The sequence below is a fragment of the Cydia amplana genome, chromosome 10 (assembly GCF_948474715.1).
Source record: "Cydia amplana chromosome 10, ilCydAmpl1.1, whole genome shotgun sequence".
Lineage (NCBI taxonomy): Eukaryota > Metazoa > Arthropoda > Insecta > Lepidoptera > Tortricidae > Cydia > Cydia amplana.
In genome coordinates, this window is record NC_086078.1 from 8580735 (window position 1) to 8604092 (window position 23358).

General features: G+C 39.1%; 2 protein-coding genes across 3 annotated transcripts; one reads left to right on the forward strand and one right to left on the reverse strand.

The window, feature by feature from the left end:
• The first annotated feature begins 1507 nt into the window (after window positions 1–1507).
• Window positions 1508–11368, forward strand: LOC134651551 (uncharacterized). The gene is made up of 3 exons (XM_063506655.1): window positions 1508–1790; window positions 9946–10218; window positions 10744–11368. Exons 1-3 carry the CDS (start codon window positions 1748–1750, stop codon window positions 10773–10775), a joined length of 348 nt encoding a protein of 115 aa, XP_063362725.1. The 5' UTR covers window positions 1508–1747; the 3' UTR covers window positions 10776–11368.
• Window positions 11369–11939: 571 nt separating this feature from the next.
• Window positions 11940–20243, reverse strand: LOC134651552 (vasotab-TY3-like). Of its 2 annotated transcripts, XM_063506656.1 has the most exons (3): window positions 20180–20243; window positions 15007–15210; window positions 11940–12207 (listed from the first exon to the last, which is right to left on the reverse strand). In XM_063506656.1, exons 1-3 carry the CDS (start codon window positions 20205–20207, stop codon window positions 12149–12151), a joined length of 291 nt encoding a protein of 96 aa, XP_063362726.1. In that variant the 5' UTR covers window positions 20208–20243; the 3' UTR covers window positions 11940–12148. The 2 variants fall into 2 exon arrangements, 1 of the variants encoding a protein (XP_063362726.1); XR_010097125.1 differs by lacking the exons at window positions 15007–15210; window positions 20180–20243 and adding an exon at window positions 13932–14031.
• Window positions 20244–23358: the final 3115 nt, after the last annotated feature.

Here is a 23358-nt window from a genome sequence, read left to right on the forward strand (position 1 = left end):
CTAATTTGTTTGATTTTGAAAATTTACTAAATTATTTCTTTAAATAATTCGCGCAATAAATTTCTAATTCAAACTGTTTTTACATCAGATTTTACGGCTGTTATGAGTACTGGGGCAGAATGATCACTAAGAAACAACGAAAACATACGTAAGTATCTAAACGTAACAAGATATCGTATTATCGAAAAATATTCATAAACTTACATTATTTCAGAGTAATCTTAATCTATTTTTAACAAGCAGTTTCGTCTGCGAGCGATATTCCAAATTTTATATTAAAAGAAAAAATGAAAAAGTTACGCATCCGGCAGGACTTGAACCCGCATCCTCCGCAATCCGTGCGTTGCTCTTAACCAATTGAGCTACGGAAGCCTACCAGTACATCGCAAAATCTACAATAACATACGATTACTAATGATTACGAATGTTTACTTTGAGTGAATTATAGGACTTATGTACCTAATTAATTTTATATTATTTGGACCATTTGTATCATGGTACTGCGCCTGAAAGATTCTAGTCCCTTTTAGGGTTCCTTAGTCAACTAAGAACCCTTATAGTTTCGCCACGTCCGTCTGTATGTTTGTCCGTCCGCGGCTTTGCTCCAGAATGCATTCGTTGTTAGAGCATTCAAGAATTGACTCCCAGTATAATAATAGGTAATCATAGGGTAACAGGTCGCCAAGCAACTGTTGCACTGATAAGACGAAAATATCCTACTGCTACTTGAGTACTGGACCTTAAAATCTAAATAATATTGATCGTTGACCTCTGCAAGTTGATTTCGTATACTTACCTACGGCTACTTAGAGTACTATATCCTATTGAGAAGTAGTTTGGGTAAACATTGATAAATGGCTCAAAGCAGTACGCACTTGATCCAATATTTGGACAAATAAAAGTAGGAAAATAATATGGTAGACTTGGTAGAGCCTATGCTGCGAACAATAAAAAGGAGTTCACATTTCATCTTGTTCTGTCTCTACAAGTTACAAAAAGACATGTGAGTATTGGGAGTAAAAGTAGGTAAGTATATACAACTAATGTCCGACCGAAACTGGATTTATTTATTGCCGAAACCGATGGAAGAAACGAACCAATTCCCACCAATCAATCGACGCACATCCAAACATCACAGTCACACTCAATGGAAACCGAAGGTTCGGTTTTATACTCTAGTTCCGGAACTGAACATTCGTCAAACATGATTTATATGCTGAAATCTGCCGAAACCGAAACTTCTTAATGTAAAGTAGAGTCCCATGCAAGATACCTACTTAAACCATACTGGCAATGTCAGTCATGTCACATGGTACAAAAACCTGTCGAGGATTCCACCACAGTGCGTGGATTTTTACTTATTTTACAAATACTTTTTTTTATAACAACGGTTTTAAGTCTAACTTTTTTCCGCAGTTCCATTCATAATCTGCCCATTTAACATCATCCCAAATCTCGAAAAGTCCTCGTTTTATCTTCCACAAAAGAATACTCGCTCTCGTTTGAAAGTCGGTGTCGTTATCGCGCCCCGTCCTCCGGCTGGCAGAGGTTATCGCTTCCCCCACCAGCTCCCGCTCGATACCGATGCACCAGTAAAGCGAAAAATACACAACCAATAACACCGACCGACCACAAAACAAAACAAATATATATTAAATAAAGTCGGATCTCGATCGGGATCGCACGCGGAGTCATCGCGGGTGTGGCTTGTGGCGGCAGTTACGTTTTCGGACACAATCAGGTGGAGATGTTAAGCGGGAAGCTTCTGTTTTGCGCGATATTACTTGCTGGTAAGTTATGAAGCCTTATATTATATTACATTTAAAAGTAGAAAGCAAAACTAGCTAGACAGTTAATAATTAAGTATCAGTAGTAAAACTGTTTGGTTAGTTGAGTTGAAACATTGTTTGCGTGTATTACGATTATGTTAAACGTTACTTAAACACAATAGGTAATCTTACCCCTCTTGTTTTAAGTATATGGCAAACATAACAGTTTACAATTCAATTAAAATAGGTGCGTAAGTAAAGTGCGTGTACCATCAAGTTTAAGTATGCACTCGGTGATTTACCGCATTAAGGGCATACCTAATAAAATACATATATGTAAATAATTTAAGCTCCAGTTAATGGAGTTTGCCAATAATAATTGTGTACTCATAATATGGAACGAGCTACAATTCCGTCGTCCGCATAAACGAACCAATTTCCACCAATCAATCGACTCGCCGATCAAACTCAATGGAAAGATCCTAGTGAACATCCTCGGCTCTTTGTTTAGGCATGATATCATCTCGTAAACAAAGATGGCCTGTGCTTTCGCAAATCTAGATAAACGGAGGGTAGGCGCAGGGCAGCTGCGTAGACCGAGTGGCGACTTGATCCCGGGTTATCACGGGACCCGCCCACCGCCGTATTATTAGATGTGAGTAACCGATCTACTGACAGACTTTAAGACGACTAGAGCGATGCAACTTTGTACGACTTGCAGCAATGAGATCAGATCAATTATACATCAAATTCTGTTTATTCATTTGATATTGCCTGAAAGCAATCTGTTTCCGACTTTGCCAATTTTCCAAATGATTTCCTGAAACATTTTCTGAGACCGTAACTTTTCAATTCAAGGCTACCTAATACTACAACTGCATATTTTTCAAAAATATTTCAGACTAAACACTAAATAAGAAGAAAATTTCATCCAATAAATTAGTGGCACCGTACGAACCACCGGTAACATTCGAGGTACTGGTTAGCCTATATATAACTAGTAGGTAATGGTTTTTTTGTTTTACAAGGAAGATATCTGATAGGATGAATAAGTTTAAGAAAATTGGAGGCATATCAGTTCACACACACAACAAATTAACATGCACATTTTTTAAAATCTGAAATTAATTATTTATTCTCGTAAATAATAACATTAAAACATTTAACAAAGAGAAAAACAGCTTAAAATGTCATTATCATATGATCTTCCTCAGCAGTTCCACTTTACCAAATCGAATGATTTCCGAGAGCAAATGCACGATTTATTTACTATAAGAAATACCTAACGACGAAATTACTAACTACTCTTCAGGATTGACTAGAGGGCCAACTGTGTGGTAGAAGTACTCTCAAACAAAGAAGTAGGTATCTATTTTTTCAAATCAGCCCAGACACGATTGACAAATCGAGGAGGATATGTTGTAGTCAGATCGTATAGCCGTATTACATTACGGCTAGCCGTTTTACAAAACAGGGGCGTTTTGAAATGCGGCGGTCCGACGTTTAGCCGGATTGTCATTGCGATACGTTCTTCAATAAGGCGGCCTACGTTTAGCCGCATCGTATCTACTATTTAGATTGTAGAGTGACCAGTTCTTTCGGTCGTCTACGTCAGCGGTTCTCAATCTTTTTTTTTGACGGAACCCTTTTGGAAAGCGAAATACTTGATGGAACCCTACAATAAAAAAATAGTTTTTAGATGTGTATTTTTTATTAATAAGCATAATAATTATGCTTATTTTATTATTCTAAATTCTTGCGGAACCCCTGCAGGAGTGTCGCGGAACCCTAGGGTTCCGCGGAACACACTTTGAGAATGGCTGGTCTACGTAACCGGAGTTTGACAATGTTTGCAATTTAATTTATTTTTACCATGGTCCCACCGCAGTGACATGTGTTTCTTTTTCAAAACATTTCCTTCACAACTTAAATAGACGGAGCCCCGCAAGCGGGGCTCCTATTTCTGGGCGGTTTGCCCTTCGGGCATCTGAAGCAGGGATGTTGCGAACATCCGCATCCGCATCCGCAACCGCGGAACTTCCGCATTATTTTCAACATCCGCATCCGCATCCGCATCCGCATAAAATCGATGCGGAGCTTATGCGGATGCGGATGTCGAACAAGTCGGTACAGGAACGTCTTAGCGACGGCGTAAGTGCTAGGTAATTTCGTAATTACCTATAACGAAATCGTCTAGATCCAGAAAAGTTACTGTTTATTAAATTTAACGCACCTATATTCTTGTTCAACGACTAAACGTTTCGTTTTTTTTTTTAAATAAAAAAACCGGTCAAGTGCGAGTCGTACTCGCCCATGAAGGGTTCCGTATTTAGGCGATTTATGACGTATTAAAAAAAAACTACTTACTAGATCTCGTTCAAACCAATTTTCGGTGGAAGTTTACATGGTAATGTACATTATATATATTTTTTAGTTTTATCATTCTCTTATTTTAGAAGCTACAGGGGGGGGGGACACACACACACATTTTACCACTTTGGAAGTGTCTCTCGCGCAAACTATTCAGTTTAGAAAAAAATGATATTAGAAACCTCAATATCATTTTTGAAGACCTATCCATAGATATCCCACACGTATGGGTTTGATGAAAAAAATTTTTTTGAGTTTCAGTTGGTATGTATGGGGACCCCCAAAATTTATTGATTTTTTTCTATTTTTGTGTGAAAATCTTAATGCGGTTCGCAGAATACATCTACTTACCAAGTTTCAACAGTATAGTTCTTATAGTTTCGGAGAAAAGTGGCTGTGACATACGGACGGACAGACAGACAGACAGACAGACAGACAGACAGACATGACGAATCTATAAGGGTTCCGTTTTTTGCCATTTGGCTACGGAACCCTAATAATACTAAAAATGTATTTTTAGTATTTTTAGGGTTATTACAATATTTGACGTTTTCTAAGTACCTAATCTTGACATCCGCATCCGCATCCGCATCCGCGGATGTGAGCCTTTAAAAATCCGCATCCGCATCCGCATCCGCGGATGTCAAAAAATCGGCATCCGCAACATCCCTGATCTGAAGCTACCTAACGAACCTAACCTACTTACCTACCTACGCTTTTTTCCCCAAAGTGTAATGTTTTCACGGACGTCTCACTAAATCAATAGGTAGGTAGGTTAGGTTCGTTAGGTAGCTTCAGATGCCCGAAGGGCAAACCGCTCGGAAATAGGAGCCCCGCGAAGCGGGGTTCCGTTTAGTTAAGTTGCGAAGGAAATGTTTTTTGAAAAGAAACTGTCCGACGAACTCCAGATTTGATGGACACCCCATCATTTTTCATAGTTTGTCGTTGTTATGTCAGGCAGCGCCACGAGTGTTAAAAATGGCTAATGACTCGCTGTATTACATTACGGCTAGCCGCGTTGAAGAACGTATAGCGCCGAATACATTCCGGCGGATTTTCATTCAGCCGCATTCAATCCGGCTAATCGTCGAACCGCCGCATTTCAAAACGCCCCTGTTTTGTAAAACGGCTAGCCGTAATGTAATACGGCGGATTATACGATCCGACTGCGACATATACATAAAAAAAACAAAGACCCGACGACTTCAGAACCTCCACACGTACAAACACGAATTCCAGACCCTTTTAACCTGCTATTGGGATAAATTTTATATTCATGACTTATTGACACGCTCATATTTTCTACTCTCTGTTAGAGTTAATGAAAGTAAAATTACTGTACCGCCGCGCCGTTAAAGGTTGAAAAGCCATTGAAAAGGATATGTTTTCGTCGAAATGACATGGACATTTCCAAAATTGACCATCATTTAGCACTAAATTTTAGCAAAATAATAAATTAAAATAGTTACCTACCTAGAAGCGTCAAATACCAGTAATGATTAGGTAAATAGATTAAATCGCAATACAGCCTACACGCGGCGTGGGAACGGAGATACCACGATATCCTGGGCTGACTCATCGGAAGTAGCGAGCCCAGATTTATGGAAACCAGGCCGGGTGCCGTCGTCATAGATATGACAATGACGACGCATCAATAACTGCGCAGTTCTTTAAAAGCAACGTACGTATTAAGTGAAACAGATCTGCACTTATCAATAAGTGCCTGAATTATAATTATTATAATTATTATAAACCTTAATTATTATAAACCTTGGTGTGAGCATGAGTACAATAAATAATCATCTTCGCTGGGGTCATTTGATTATTTTAAGAAATTCATTAATAATTTATATATTGTTTACCTTGCCGGGACAAAGAATTTTTTTTCATCATTCCTTTCCGAAACTATATTGTTTCTGTCAAAGAGACAAACTTAATTGATCTCAATGAACTTGTTAGGGTGGGTGTATATGTATAACAACACACTAAGTATTATTAGTATATACTTACAATTACAGGACTTATGTAATTCCATGTCGAAAGAAAGTACCTATTATCTTACTCTTGCTTGAATCTACTTGACATCTCTGATTTTCCGGCTAGCATCATTACCATTTTCACAAATTGCCTACAATTGCGTTCGTAAGTTAGGACGCGTGTACACGGTGCCGCCTCCGCGCCGCCGCCGCGCCGCCGGCAGGCGGCACCGTGTACACGCGTAAATATGAAGTTCTCGGGGATTACTAACCTGCCAAGATACAAACTAATTTTTGACGTAAGGTAAACAAAGACAATGATGAGGTTGTAACGTTTAATGAACCCTTCTTTTCTCGTAGGTTTATTGTGAAAAATTATGAGTAAGTAGGTATGAGCGAAAATTAAGATACCTACTCATATTTGTGCGTCAGTGCACGCTACAAAAACCAAAGCCATTCAACCTTTTACTAGACAACCACAAAAAATTCGGAACCCTGAGATAAAAATATCGGATAGTTTTTTAAACGACAGGTAGTTAATAAACGATCTTACATACCTACCATAAATAGGTATTTACAATAAGAAACCTGCTGCTTAACAACATTACCGCGTGACTATAACAACAAAGAAGGAAGAATAATAAGGAAAAGGATAACGTTTATGGTCCTTTGAAGTGAATGTGTTTGGTGCTTGTTGATTTCGCGCGAAGGACGTTTATTTATCTTACCCAAATTTTTATGTAAGTTGACCTAACAGCAGAGACAGAGTGTGAAAGTGTCACCAGAAACGTCAAACCACAATAAAAGTATGTCGTTTATCCACCTCCAGACTTCCACACTTGTTATTAAGTCTAAGAGACGAACTCTATAATATCTACCTGCATACGTGACATGACATTGTGCAAGTACCACACCGCAGCACTCACATCAGACAGTCTGCAAACAACGCACAGACACAGCATACTACTTCTTAACTCTTTGACCACCAAATACGTCAACGAACGCGCACGGTACGATGTAATAACCACCTTCATACATTTACAATGGCACGTTGTAAGTAATAGGCGTGGAAAAGGGTTGATTGTGTCGACCACAGAACAAGTTAGAATGACGATGCGAGCAGGGTACGTGTCGCCGCCGGTTTTGAGCAAACGCTCGCATGCTACTCGCCCGCGCTGACCGAAAAACGAAGTAAACATGCCTTTTGCGCCACAATAACCTCAGATTAAGAAGCCAGACATCAAATCTGTCTAAAGGAGGCGTATCCATTCACCACCCACACAAGTTTTTACTACCGTTGCGCGAGTGTTAGTAAATTTGGAGAGGAACGAGCGGCGACACCGGTTCCGATACTAACTGCGCGCGATAGCCATTCTAACCTCTTTAATATGTTCTGTGGTGTGTCGACATGCCTGTAAATAAAGACTCATTAGATAATAGCGTCTCTACACTATTTTCTCTTGCACTTACTATGAACTCAATGCAACAAGTTATCAGCATTTACGCATTTAACTTACTGTTTAAATAAACCAAATTATGATTTATTTTCAATGTTGACACAATAGTAGATAAGAGCATGAGATCACAGGAAAAGTTAGAAACACAAACAAAAGAGATTATATTAAGGGTCATGTAAGAGTCGCCATAATCTGGAGCTTCGTCAAAACAATAACGGAATAAAACGAGAAACAATTAAGCTACGTTTATGGCCTCATTAATTAAATGGAGATAGTGTATCACTGACAGGCGGCGCGCAGCTTCCACCCATTTGACTCGGTATTCTTTTTTAATTTTCACGAGTAAAAATCATAGCTACCATAGCTACAAGAAAAGGATGATGTACCTAAAATAAAATAACGCAACCAAGTGAATATAACATTTAACTTAATCTGATATGTATACACGACGTTTTATGTTGTCATCATTTCGACGGTTCCATAAATAATAGAGCAGGATCATAATTTCCAGTTTCAACACATAACCTACCAAACACATAGCCACATAAAAATAAGTTCGCCATAGACCCGATCGATATAATTATAGTTAGGGAGGCGAATAGGGGAATTTTCGGCTATACTCGAGCGTGGCAGTTTAAGATATGAGAGATACCTTAGACCTAATAGAACAACCTTGTAAAGTATTTAGCTCTATATGTAGTGACGCGCGCCTAGGATAGACGATCAGATTAGTAAAAAAAAATGGATAGTCTGAAATACTCGAGCGCGTCAGATTAAGATATTGGGGGTTGATTTTAGTGTTTAAAGACTAAATTTAACTAATCTGACGATAAGTCCTTGACGCCGCCGAGTTATAGGGTCGCGAACTTGTAAAAAAAAAACGTTAATCCGGCATTCTCAAGCGCGATTTTTTTTTATTTTATTTTGAAGAATATAATCTAAAACTTACTAAAAATACAAAATCTGCCGGTTTCCGCATGACCGGAAGTGTGCAGGAGCCATTTCGTCTTCCTAAGAACGCGTTGCGGCATATAAGTCGCGAACGATACATTTTACAAAAAAAAAAGTTTAAATAAACAAAAAAGGTAATTTTATTTTACACAAAAAAGGTCTCTTTACATTTTTGTCCAAATAAAAAGCGCGGCCACGGAATTTTTTGAACCAAAAAACCTTTTTCGGTCAGATTAAGAGAACCCACCAACATTTTTGTCAGATTAAAAAAATATGCTTTCAGGATACCGAGATAAACCTCCCCTATGAAAATCTGACGCGCTCGAGTATTTCAAAAAAACTTTTTTTTTTTGCATTTTCAAAAATTCATCGTAACTTATCGTCACGCCGAAATCGTCAGTTTTTTTAAAAGAAGCTTCCTTGGGGCCTACTTAACACCCCTTCCGAAAATCTGACGCGCTCGAGTAAATTTTTTTTTTTGCATTTTTGACTACTTTATATGCCTACCCCCACCACGCAAACCGGCAGATTAGTATACCGTTGTTATCAGAGGCACTCGGGGCATACGTAGTATGAATATCTGACGCGCTCGAGAATGCCCAAGTAACTGTTTTTTTTAACATTTTTGAAACACCGTACACGCCAAACCCACCGCTAAAATGGTTTTTGCCATACGAGCTTTTCTTTTCGAAATTATTTTATCTTTCGATTTTGATAGGTCTCGACGGCGCCGTTGAATTACGCCATTTAGCTACCTCGCCTCCCTAACTATTAGGTTTTATTTTAATATATAGAATCTTAATTACTGGTATTGATTTTATATTTACGGTTAAAATCAACTTTTCTGATCAACACAACACCGCAAGACTTTGCATATGAAAATGCTTGCTCGGTAATTATATTCATGCATACATTTTAAACCCAGATTTTCTTTGTTGTGTCATGTTGTGTAAATGAACAACATTACATATCTATAAGTGCATCTTATAAAACAAAGTCCCCCGCCGCGTCTGTGTGTATGTATATGTACTGTATATTCGCGATAAACTCAAAAGCTACTTAACGGATTTTCATGCGGTTTTCACCTATCAATAGAGTGATTCTTGAGGAAGGTTTATTTAGGTGTATGATATGTTAGTAATCCGTGCGAAGCTGTGGCGGGTCGCTATAGTTAACGATAAACCTGGGAGACCAAGTCTAGGTATATTCCTTTTGTGTAAGGTAGATCATTTTTTACACAACGAAAATAGAACGAAGCTTAACCTTTTTAATTGATGGGAAAGTTTAAAATCAGAATTTTCAGCTGCACCTGTAAACTGTGGGCTAAGCTAACTCAAAAGCAATATTACTGCTCGGTTCGACTACTACACGTAAATTGACTATTTTCCGAATGGGTCTAGTGATTATTTTATGTGTTGTCAGCGTGGCACGAGGCTCACACCGCCAGCCTCCCGTTCGTGCGGCTGCCGCGGCTGGACGACAGCGACGACAACGAGCTACTCGACGACGTGGCGGACGCGCGGCTGCCGGTGGAGATGCGCGCGCGCGTGCGCGAGGGCGTGCCGCCGCCGCTGTGCGCGGGCCGCTGCGCCTCGCCCCCGCGCGGCCCGGTTTGCGCCTTCGACGCGGCCGGGACGGCGCGCACCTTCGCCACCCTTTGCGAGCTTGAGGCAGTATCGTGCCGTGAGAGCACCTGTAAGTGGCCTAAGAATCATAATCCCTCCATGGTAATTTTAGGGTCCCTGCCTAACCCTCATTGATCTCTAAAACCTCAAAATCCTGGATCCACCACTGTCTCCAAATCATGAAAAAAAAATGGATACCTACGTAACATATCCTGCCGCAGTGGATTACGATTAAATATTTACTAAAAATAATAACAGACTTCAAAGAGGATAAAATAAAATATTATTCATTTTATATGATTTTTTTCCTCTTTTTGAAGTCGGTTTTTCTTTTTTTAAGGTTAATTTGTTTCTTATACGCACTCCTTATATCGACCCTACAAATCCTACAATACCTAAATTGTCTTTGCGCAAGAAGTTATATAAATAATCCACTGTTTACAAAAGAAATATTGAAGTTGGTAATCTATCTATCTTGTATATTAAGGTTATAAACATTGTTTTAACCAGTTAGATTTAAGTTTATATAAACCACATTCGCATACTTATACATAATTCACTAATAGATAACTGAATTGTTTTATTTTTTTTACAGATTATGCTATCACGAGCCTGGGCGAGTGCTGACTGAAGAGACGGCCTTAAAAGTAGTATAAGATTACTTTACCCAAATTTTTCTTGCAAGAATATTAAATAAATACCTTTAGTTACTTATATCCGCTGCCTACAAAGAAATCGTAAAAATGATATTACATTAGATCGTGTAGCGGGCATTAAAAGTTTGTTTTATATTTTTAATGACTAATAAATAAGGGAGAGAATTCGTTTATAAATTGAGTACACGATATCTTTTAATTAATGATAAAATGTATAAAACTTAATGCACATCACATGAAAAATATCAAAGAATGCAATATTTTCTAAGAATTACTTAGTGCGTTGCTAGGTAGTAGAAAAGTTCCTAAATTCCAAATTGTCATTAGAAGATTTTAGAATAATCTTTAAAATGTTTGAAGATATAAATTGGTATATCTTAAGATTTTCTAGTTTCCGTAGTATTAAGCAGTACCTACAACATATGATTATTTATTGTACAAAGTACGAGTTAACCAGTAGGTTAGTTGAGCGACTGAAATGTTCCAGTCCTAGACGAATTGCTGTATTTATAAATGTATCAAGTAAATATTTTAAATATGAATAAAGCATATATTTTATAACAACTTCTTTTACATTACTTTAAAAGATAAACGGGTCGTACACATTTTATTGTATGGTTAAGTTGTTCGTGTCTTTCCTGAAGACACCGCAAAGCTAAGAGAATCTAAATTCTAAAGCTAATTTTTACACTTTACTTTTACAAGCATGATAGGTACATTTTTGAGTAAGTACTCGTTATTTGTCTAACAAGAAATCCATATTTATATATCCGGGTGGTTAACTTTAATTGTATTGTCCACAGAAAATACCTTTTTGCAAAATGTGTTGCACCCAAACGTTCTTACTTAAATGTTATAAACTTATAAAATATCCGTGAAAGATGACCACATAAAATGTATATTGTCGTATAACTACTCCTACCTATCAATAGCAAATAGTGAATTATGACATTCTTAATATTTTATTCAGAAGTGGTTATCTCCCACGAGAAATCACTATCTTTGACATAAACTGTAGAGCAAAAGCTTTCTCCTTACACTCTACTAATATTTTTAGGTACTTTATACTATCCATAGACATAGACATATTTTTCATTTAAAAAAGGTCGTATTTTTAAATTCAAAGTCGTTGTCATTAACCAAATATATTTATCTTTATTACTTTCAAAGCTAGCTTAATACAAAAAAAATGCATAAAAGTATAATAAACCAAGCTTATTTTAGATCGCAGTCTGATTAAAATCTTCAAAAGAGGCATAAATCATTGTGATGCAACAATCATCAGTGCTGACAATATAACTTATAATAGATGAGTGTAAAAGCTGGCGGTATTCGCTCGTTCGTTTAGGACAGACGGATGCCTTGCGAGCCCGGGCATTCACCTTTGCTGATCTTGTGCAGCGCTGGAAGAGAGAGGACCATTAGTAATTGTTGTCTCAATACACAAAGGCATTAATGATATGGATAAGGATGGATATACGCTATTACGCATGTCGATTGGTAACGATCAGACTAGTAAGTATGTAAAAATGTTTAATGTTTTTTTTATTTTATTTATGTATTCACATGTGGTTTGGGCAATTAAGTTAGTGTCCTCTAGAGTAAAAGTGTCCACAATGCTTTCTGCGGTTAATTATTATCGGTTTACAGCCATGAATACATACTTAACGTTCAGGAACATAGGACACATTTTTTCCATTTAATCAAAGGATCCATTTAAAACTTGCATCTACAATACAGGGTGTCCCAAGAAGTAGTGATATACTGAAGCTGGGAGGTAGAGGACCTAGAGGGCTATCTGAATCACCCCCATGTATGTTCCGCGATTTTCCGTATTTTCGGAGTTATGATTTTTTTTAATTTTTCACCTATCGCCGAGTACGATGAGATTTTTATTTATGGTGACGTGAATTATTGCGGTAGATGCTTGATTTTTTTTGTGTGCTAAGCTGATAGATAGGCCAATTCAGTATGGTAACATTTACTATCGTTAGATCTTAGAATGGAATTAAAAAAAAATTTAATGCCAAGAAAGATAAAATTACCCAGTATGTTTTATTTTTCTAAGCGCCCTTGAAGTTGTGAACATACTGGGTAATTTTATCTTTCTTGGCATTAATTTATTTTTTAATTCAATTCAAAGATCTAACGATAGTAAATGTTACCATACTGAATTGGCCTATCTATCAGCGTAGCCCACAAAAAAAATCAAGCATCTACCGCAATAATTCACGTCACCATAAATAAAAATCTCATTGTACTCGGCGATAGGTGAAAAATTAAAAAAAATCATAACTTCGAAAATACGAAAAATCGCGGAACATACATGGGGGTGATTCAGATAGCCCTCTAGGTCCTCTACCTCCCAGCTTCAGTATATCACTACTTCTTGGGACACCCTGTATAGATTCAAAATGTAAGTTCTGCAAAATGCGAAGTTTAAAGCCGCGTCACGCACGGTTCGCCTAATAGCTCAATTCAGTTAACTTCCACGGAAAGTCCATGTTTACAAAAAACAAACGTGAGTCACGATCCGGTTGGCTTGCCGGGCCGGTGTCCGCACAATAGCAAGGTCTGATGCTGACAAAGCTTGCGTCATGTCATGTCACACTCTGCCGCGCGTGTCGAAGTTTCAATCATGGTGGCATGGCTTTCACTGGCGATGGCGTGAAATATTAAGCATTTTCCTTTCGGATTCGGTATAATTTATGCTTCGTAAATTTATATCTTTAACTAAATTGCAATATACTTATACAGAGACCTAGATCAACAAGTCGCAACTCAATTGACATGACGCTGAAGCACGGTGTGCGCAAAATTTCAAATGGGTAAGGCAATGTGAATGTAGGTATTGCGTTGACAAATTCACTAGGTAGGTATGTACCTTCCATAAGGAGAAATTATAGTCTAAAGCACTAACCTACATGGTTTGTAAAGGCTTCACCGACCTTTGATGGTTATTAAAACGTAGACATCCTTATGTAAAATTAGGCTCCTAAGGCAGCTTGGATCACGCGTAATGTACGCACTATTTTGCGTAGGACTCGGGCTTGTCGCCCTGCTTCCCGACCGACACATACTGACTCGAGGGCCACGGTAGTACTTTGTTACGTACAGGAGAACTTACTGCCATTGTGCTCGCAGTTGTAGTTGTTCATGACGCACTCGTTGGCGAAGAACTCGAGATTGTCGCCCCGCTTCCCGGCACAGACTGGCCCAAGGCCCGCTACCTATGCTATAGTAGCTACAGCAAGTACTTACCGTCTTTGTGCTCGTACTTGTTCATGACGCACTCGTTGGTGAAGGTTTCGAGATTATCGCCCCGCTTGCCGAGACAGACTGGCTCATGGGCTACTGTTACAGCAATACTTACTGTCTTTGTGCTCGCAGTTGTTGTTCATGACGCACTCGTTGGTGAAGGTTTCGGGATTATCGCCCCGCTTGCCGAGACAGACTGCCTCGTGGGCTACTGTTACAGCAATACTTACTGTCTTTGTGCTCGCAGTTGTTGTTCATGACGCACTCGTTGGTGAAGGTTTCGGGATTATCGCCCCGCTTGCCGAGACAGACTGGCTCATGGGCTACTGTTACAGCAATACTTACTGTCTTTGTGCTCGCAGTTGTTGTTCATGACGCACTCGTTGGTGAAGGTTTCGGGATTATCGCCCCGCTTGCCGAGACAAACTGGCTCATGGGCTACTGTAGTAGTTACAGCAATACTTACTGTCTTTTTGCTCGCAGTTATAGTTGTTCATGACGCACTCGTTGGTGAAGGTTTCGGGATTATCGCCCCGCTTGCCGAGACAGACTGCCTCGTGGGCTACTGTAGTAGTTACAGCAATACTTACTGTCTTTGTGCTCGCAGTTGTTGTTCATGACGCACTCGGTGAAGGTTTCGGGATTATCGCCCCGCTTGCCGAGACAGACTGGCTCATCGGCTACTGTAGTAGTTACAGCAATACTTACCGTCTTTGTGCTCGCAGTTGTTGTTCATGACGCACTCGGTGAAGGTTTCGGGATTATCGCCCCGCTTGCCGAGACAGACTGGCTCATGGGCTACTACTGTAGTAGTTCCAGCAATACTTACTGTCTTTGTGCTCGCAGTTGTTGTTCATGACGCACTCGTTGGTGAAGGTTTCGGGATTATCGCTCCGCTTGCCGAGACAGACTGGCTCATAGGCTACTGTTACAGCAATACTTACTGTCTTTTTGCTCGCAGTTATAGTTGTTCATGACGCACTCGTTGGCGAAGGACTTGGGCTTGTCGCCCTGCTTGCCCGCGCAGACGGGGTCGAGTGCCACGGAGGTGCAATCGTGAGTACACGCCTTCTTCCGGGCCGCCTCCGCCTTCAGCTGCTTCAGGTCCGGCTTGTCTGGCCGGCACGAAACCACCACCAATAGGACTGCTGGAATTATACATAATGTGACATGAGTATTGTATTGTAAATGCTTAAACAGATTTATTTGAATAGCAAATACTAAATTAAGTTAATTTTGTAACAATGAAATGATGACAGATAACACTTTGAACATGGGTGGATCATGGCATGACTAGTAATTTTCGTTAACTTCCGCGAAATACAATACCAATGTTATGCACGACGAAACTGACACCCAGGCGCGTACATAACATACCTAACCGATTACAATATACAATCGACCAATATTGGAAATTGCACATCACGATTTTTTGACAATGTGAGCATCTTTTTCCTTGCACTAAGTGTATTCCACACGTTCATGTAGGTAAAGTCGACGTAAAAGATATGTTTACAATTTTGCACCTTTACTCATTTGTAATAGGTACTACGAAAATCTAAACATAATTATCTTTGATGTCGACTGTACCGTACTTATGAATAAGAAGTAATTTTTCCTTATAACCAAATTGCGAACTGATACAAAGTGGCCATGATAATGAGGTAATTTTCCAATAAAGGCGACACTGCATCGTAGTTTCTGCCTGTTTATCAGTACCTACTTATGGTCATTTCTCAAAAAGTTGGCACCGCCAGGTTAAAATTTATGTTTTTCAAAAATTATGCATTTTCGCATTTTTTTTTTATTGAGATCGTTAAAAGGCAACTTAAACTATTAGAAAATGTGGAAGGGAAGCAATTCCTTCAATTAGTTTAGAAGATATAGGCGTTTGAAAATTCAGGTGAATGACATCAAGGACAGGTGAAAGATATTTTGTCCCCAGGTTATCGATAGTAGAAGCAGGTTATCGAGAAATAAGTACAAATTCCACTGAAAATATTGACAGGTTATCGAGAGGCTCCAGTAACCTGTGTCCGTTGCCGTTAACCTGGTTTCTTGTCATCATTCACCTGAACTGAGTGTCATTCACCTGTCCATCATATCATTTTCAATGCCTTCTAAAAATAATCGAAAAATGTGTCATTTTCTATAAAAAGGGACCTTATTGTCCACTACGATGATTACAATAGTATGTTAAAATTTTGGATTCTGACCCACCTCACCTTCGATACGATTCCCAATTTAACAATAAGTTTCTGTGAATAAGTAACATTCAAACTTGCTGTCACCCTGGCAGTACCTAGTGGAACTCATGTTTGGTGCAACATAGGCACATGCTGTTTTGGTCATCCAACACGTCTTGATGAGCACTTGGAAGAGCAGTACCCAAGATAGAGCTGATGCTGAACCCTCGCAGTACCTAGTGGAGCTCAGGTTTGGTGCAACATAGACACACGCTGTTTTGGTCATTCGACACGTCTTGATGAGCACTTGGGAGAGCAGTACCCAAGATAGAGCTAATGCTGAACCCTCACAGTACCTACTGGAACTTAGGTTTGATGCAACATAGACACACGCTGTTTTGGTCATTCGACACGTCTTGATGAGGACTTGGGAGGGCAGTACCCAAGATAAAGCTGATGCTGAACCCTCGCAGTACCTAGTGGAACTCAGGTTTGGTGCAACATAGACACACGCTGTTTTGGTCATCCAACACGTCTTGATGAGCACTTGGAAAAGCGGTACTCAAGATAGAGCTGATGCTGAACCCTCGCAGTACCTAGTGGAACTCAGGTTTGGTGCCACATAGACACACGCTGTTTTGGTCATTCGACACGTCTTGATGAGCATTTGGGAGAGCAGTATCCAAGATAGAGCTGATGCTGAACCCTCGCAGTACCTACTGGAACTCAGGTATGATGCAACATAGACACACGCTGTTTTGGTCATTCGACACGTCTTGATGTGCACTTGGGAGAGCAGTACCCAAGATAGAGCTGATGCTGAACCCTCGCAGTACCTAGTGGGACTCAGGTTTGGTGCAACATAGACACACGCTGTTTTGGTCATCCAACACGTCTTGATGAGCACTTGGAAAAGCGGTACCCAAGATAGAGCTAATGCTGAACCCTCGCAGTACCTAGTGGAACTCAGGTTTGGTGCAACATAGACACACGCTGTTTTGGTCATTCGAGACGTCTTGATGAGCACTTGGGAGAGCAGTATCCAAGATAGAGCTGATGCTGAACCCTCGCAGTACCTACTGGAACTCAGGTTTGATGCAACATAGACACACGCTGTTTTGGTCATCCGACACGTCTTGATGAGCACTTGGGAGAGCAGAACCCAAGATAGAGCAGATGCTGAACCCTAGTAGTACAAGTGGAATAGACTTGGTGCATCATAGGCATACGCTGTTTTGGTCATCCAACACGTCCTTGGAGAGCAGTAGGTACCCTAGATAGAGAAATCATATTCTTGGGGATCGTGTAGTTTCTGATTTAATACAAAATTGAAGAAACTTGATCTTAAAATTCTTCCCGCCGTGTACCGATATGTGTATGTGGGTCCGGGTCCCAGCCCCAGTCCCAGTCCAAGTCGAAATCGAAATCGCCAAACGTGTACTATGCGTCGTTGAAGAGTTCTGTTCTGATCATCATCAGCAGTTCCACTTCAAATGCGACAGTTTTTAATGAAAATGCTTGATTTTCTGATGAAAATCCAAAAGTCTCTATACGCATGTCTTTAAGATTTGAGGAGTTCCCTCGATTCCTCATGGATCCCATCATCAGAACTCGAGCTTGACAAAAGTGTGGCTTAAAAACTTAACTTGCTTAACAAACATAATGAAGAGGACAAATCGCCAAACGTGAACTATGCGTCGTTGAAGAGTTACGTTCTGATCTTCATCAGCAGTTCAACTTCATCAAATGTCACTTTTTTGAATGTATATGCTTGATTTGTAAATAAAAACACAAAAATCACTATATGTATGCCTTTCAGATTTGAGGAGTTCCCTCGATTCTTCATGGATCCCATTATCAGAACTGACCTCTCTCTCTCATCTCATCACACAATAAAATAATTGAGCATGTTTTCACCTTTGTACAAAATATTTTAATATGTCTAAAACTAAAAACCCTCATAAGGTACCTTTTCCCATGGGACGTCACAAATCTACTTAATCACTGTTTGAGTATATGTAACGTGGATTTAAAATAGTTATCGTTCACCTGTCATATGGCAAGTGAATGACGCTTCATTCACCTGCTATTGCATCATTCACCTGACTTTTATGGACAGGTTAACGAGACGTAAGACAAAAGTACACAAATTTGAATAATATGCAGCTTTAACAGACAGGATAGTTTTTATTCCTAAATTACCACATAAAAGCGATATAACCGCTATACAATTATATAGTTACGAGTATTAGTTGTGATATCAGTGACATTAACCTGCCGCAAAATCTCATCCACCTGGCAGTTTTAGCCAGGTGAACGATATGCAGGTGATGGGGAAAATGGCAGTTATATCGCAAATACACAAAATGTATTAGCTTGATGAACTCCATACTTAGGCATATAAAACTAAACTATTGATTACGTTACATATCTTAATAGTAATGCGATAGGTCACCCAATTAGCAAGATATCCACGCCAGGATAAAGAGTACTTACCCATTACAAACTCCAATTTCCGATACTTTCTCGTTTGTGTTTTATTTGCGGAGCACAATAACCACGTCTTCGTCCTACCAGGAGATAGCTGATGACTGACGCCTTCGGCTCGTGCGGAGTAAGACGGGACAGGTGCGGTGGGGGTTATACAATCATCGTGAACGTGACGCGACAGGTGAATGTCAAAAATTGCCTTGGACAAACTTTGAAGCCGAATAACTTAAAATATAAGCATAATATTGTTATGCGATAATAATACTTTAAAAGTTAAGGATATATGTTAATAAAATCCGGCAATGACGTTAAATTACGTCAATAATTTATGTGGTTTTCATAGCTCAGAACATCAGTACCTCGCGTTGGGACACGACAGGTTAGCGGATAAACGTAGTTACAATATTTTGTTTGTAATCAATATTTATTAAATCTTTTTCAAAGTATTAGGCCTCTGTGTAAAAAGTCTCTCTAAATATGTGTTAAAATTTTATATATAAAAATTATACATAATGAAAAAAAAGTTCTAACATAAACCTATTGACAGGTGGCGGTGCCAACTTTTTGAGAAACGACCTTATCTCAGTAAAGGCAATGTTTACGACGACTGTGTCTTTGTTTTCCTGCGTAACAGGAAACAATCAAGTAATAAAACCAGCACGAGACTTAGTCGGGAACGCAGCAAGGTTAGTATATAATGAGCTAATGTGGTAATCGCACAGGAAGGCGGTGGCCAACCGCCTGGCTCCAACCTGCGCTGGTGTAGGAGGCCATAATAAGACTGTAAAGGGATGCCCTCATACTGAACAGAGATATCTTTGAAACAATTTTAGTTGAAATGGTAAAAGTTCCCGTTCTTATTGCATATCTTATTATTTTTTAACCTTTTTTACTATGTAGGTACAAGATTTAAGTTCTACCTACATGTACGCATTGTACGTGTGTTTACAAATACATTTATGCAGGAATGCCTGCAAAAGTCGCCGTGTTATAAAATGAAATAATATGTATGTTGTAGCTATGTTCTTGTTCCGTTGAGTGAACACCAATAAGGATAAAATGTGATTTCAAGTGTTGCGATTTTAATGAGCCGACTGGAAGAACTATCAACAATGCCCAAGAATACACATGTAAACTATAAACTACCCACAATTAGTCTGCACTGCATCAACTTCAAATACTAAATGCAGAAATAAAGCTATTTATCAGATTAAAAATGATAATATAATCATGTCAAACAAAAAATAACGTACTGCAAAATATGTGAGCAATCGCAAGTTAACTTTTGTTCCCTACCATTATAAAGAAAATAGGTTTTGCTTTAAACATTCAACGACCCCATTTAACGGTAACATTAACGGAATCGACTGGTTGTTATTATAGCAATATCTATTCAAAGTTTATCTCCCTCAAAACCGGTTGATACTGAAAATGAGCTTACCAAAAATAGCAAAAGTCACTGCCTTCATGACTGCACTGTTTGACCACTGTGACCGAACTGTGGGCCGGCGAGGGGCTCTGCCTTTTATAACATCACGGCGGGGAGAGGTATCAATCTATCTTGCTGTGTATGACCTAAGACGAATCAGCGTATGTCAAAGCTATGCTAATTTGCATGATGATTCCATCCTGCATTACAAGAAAACCATACCTACTATGCTCAGAACCAATAGCTGATGAAAATTCTGATGTTGCATGAACTTTCGAAATATAGACACTCGTTTACATTATAGGATACCTGGTAGAGGTGGTATTAGCATAGTATTTAGTAAATGGATTAATCATTAGAAAATAGAAACATTACTTATGTTTCTTAATTATTGGATAAAATAGATAACTTTGCACATAAATCTAAATGACGGTGACCTTTATGGAATTTTAAAAGGTCCTGCGATTGTATGTATACCTATACATATACATATTTATATTACCTACATCTGTACGGTTACCATCAGTTTGTCACTGACATAAACGCCGTCGAGAACGTAATTTACTTTCTACACATCTCGCTCGCACTCGCATATTCGTGCAAACGGGATGTATAGAAAGTAAATTACGTTCTCGACGGCGTTTATGTCAGTGACAAACTGATGGTAACCGTACAGGACATTAAGGTTACTTACTATTAGTTTGAGCAATCTTAACTGATATAGGTAGGTAAAAAACTTGTGTTTAACCATCAAATATTCATCAGTTATTTTATATATACTTGATATTAAAGGCAGGTACTTAATCATCAGTTATTTTATATGTACTTGATATTGAAGGTAGGTACTTCATAAACATGATAATTGGTAATTGTTTATCACATTTTCCCAGAAATAGGTACTTACCTACCTAGTTAAGTGTTTATATTGTGCTCTTAATGCTAGATCGTACTGCTTATTTTAACTCGGTAGCAGAATTCTTCATTGTTTTATTATTTACTGGCCTCTATAAACTAATCTGATCACTACAAAGTAAGGCGAACCGGAGCTATTGTGCTATGGGGCTGTAAAAGCTAGAGTCTGTGCGGAAAGAGAAGTCGTGAAATATATGGGGTCCAATACATTCTACGACTCTTCTCTTTCCGCACAGATTCTAACTTGTATGTTTTATCTCAAAGTTTAGGTAGATACAAAGGTTCTAATAGGGAGTATTACTGCAATGTTTTGCCGCCAGAGTGCAGCACTAGTGACTTAAGTATACCATAGAGTACTTATAGTCTTATACATACTGTGTACCTTAAACTGTTTTTCGACAAGTTTTCACAGATAATCAAATATGACATTGATACATCAAGGCAGTTTGTTTACAAAGGGCCTACCGGGAAACGCGAAATCGAAACTCGGCTGTCTGCCTCTTTATCGCTCGAATACGCAAGAGTGATAGAGAGGTTAGATAACAAAATTTCGACTCTCGTTTGGGGTAGACCCTTAGATTGTTACTTGTTGTGGGAGTGGCGCCCCCTACGCAGACTGTCGCGTAATATTCCCTATTAATTTTTGCGCTATAGCGCCACCTATTGTCGAGTAGCGATAACATTACACTTTGCGTTTATAGTTCAGTACTGTCATCACTAGATGGCGCTGGTAGCTACCATATATACGACAGGAGACTCATTATTGTATGCTGATTTAATAGGTACTAGCGACGCGTCCCGACTTCGCACGGGTTACAAAAAACCTTAACTAACCTAACCTAAACCTTCCTCAAGAATCACTCGATTGATAGTGAAAATCGCATGAAAATCCGTTGAGTAGTTTTTGAGTTATGGCGAACATACTTACACACAAACAGACAGACGCGGCGGGGGACTTTGTTTTATAAATGATAAGGTGTAGTGATAAAATAGTGCGATTTGCGATATTTAAGAAAGATATTACTCATAGCTTTCTTTTGGGTGCTAGTACAACCAGCGTAAGGCCTGAGCTACACTTGTAAATGTTACTTAAGTAAGTAGGGACAAAGCTATTTGTTAGAATGAGATAACGATATTCATCTCTCATTCTGTAGTAGGTATAGTTGTGTCCCTACTTACGTAAGTAAAACTTACAAGTGTATCTTGGGCCTTACGCTAGTACTAGCACCCAAAAGAAAGCGATGAGTATTGGGACAAAGACAGTATAATATTTAGCCGTGACCATGACCAGTGAAACCTGTGTCGAAACGTCGGTATATAAAGGTAATTGAATAAATTTCGCGTTAGACCCGTCTATAAATGTGAGTTAACAAAGACAGTATGATTCTCTGTCTACCTGTGTTTGAAAATGAGACAGTCCTGGGCCAAACTATGTATTACCTAATTTCTTGCACATTACTGCAGATGCAGGTTCATGGCCACAGGGCGGACACGCCATACATCAAAAATCATTTTTGAGTTTATATGTGTGCACGGCACGTCTGTACACGCGTCATTGTGTATGTGTGGGTAAGTCGCTTTACTGAGAGCACGCCAGAAGTCCGCTAGATTCATGTCGCGGGGCGAGGTAATGCGAGTCGGGGCGGGGCGGTCCGTGGCCGTTCTGTTTTTTTTTTTTTTACTATTACTTATTCTGTGCCATGGCTCTCTTCCCTGGCATTAGAAGTTACTCTTTTTAAAATAATTCCGCGGTCAGGTGGGGTAAGAGAATACAGGCCAATTATAGTTTTATAGTTATATTAGGGGTGAAATCACATCTCTCAGCATCGAGCCGCATTTTATATATGAGAAATCGCTCGTTAGTATGAAGATGCGTACGCATGCGGAAAGCTGAAAGCATGCGTACGCATCTTCATACTAACGAGCGATTCCTCATATATAAAATGCGGCTCGATGCTGACAGATGTGATTTCACCCTAGATCTCATCCCAATATGATACAGATTTAATAATTATTAACACTAGAATTGGCCTGATAGCTTATTTAGCTCGGGTCAAGAGAAAATGTATGAGGAAAGTTCTTCTCTATGGAACTTGCTAACCATGTAGGTATGTAAACAAAAGTCGCTACTGTCACTAGTAAAACTGTTTATTTTCCCTACAAGTGTTTATCTTGCGCCATAGATTATCTTATCCCACTTTAACCGTAATCCAAATTAGTTTTAATATGAATTTGAAAGAACTAAAAGTACAAGGGTAAATTAAAAGTAAAAGAACAAC

Coding starts and splice junctions, on each gene's coding strand:
- LOC134651551 (XM_063506655.1), top strand. CDS start 1,748: ATGTTAAGCGGGAAGCTTCTGTTTTGCGCGATATTACTTGCTG. Junction 1,791..9,945: donor TTGCGCGATATTACTTGCTG/GTAAGTTATGAA, acceptor ATGTGTTGTCAG/CGTGGCACGAGGCTCACACC. Junction 10,219..10,743: donor ATCGTGCCGTGAGAGCACCT/GTAAGTGGCCTA, acceptor TTTTTTTTACAG/ATTATGCTATCACGAGCCTG.
- LOC134651552 (XM_063506656.1), bottom strand. CDS start 20,207: ATGAAGGCAGTGACTTTTGCTATTTTTG. Junction 15,211..20,179: donor AGTGACTTTTGCTATTTTTG/GTAAGCTCATTT, acceptor GTATAATTCCAG/CAGTCCTATTGGTGGTGGTT. Junction 12,208..15,006: donor TAACTGCGAGCAAAAAGACA/GTAAGTATTGCT, acceptor TCTCTCTTCCAG/CGCTGCACAAGATCAGCAAA.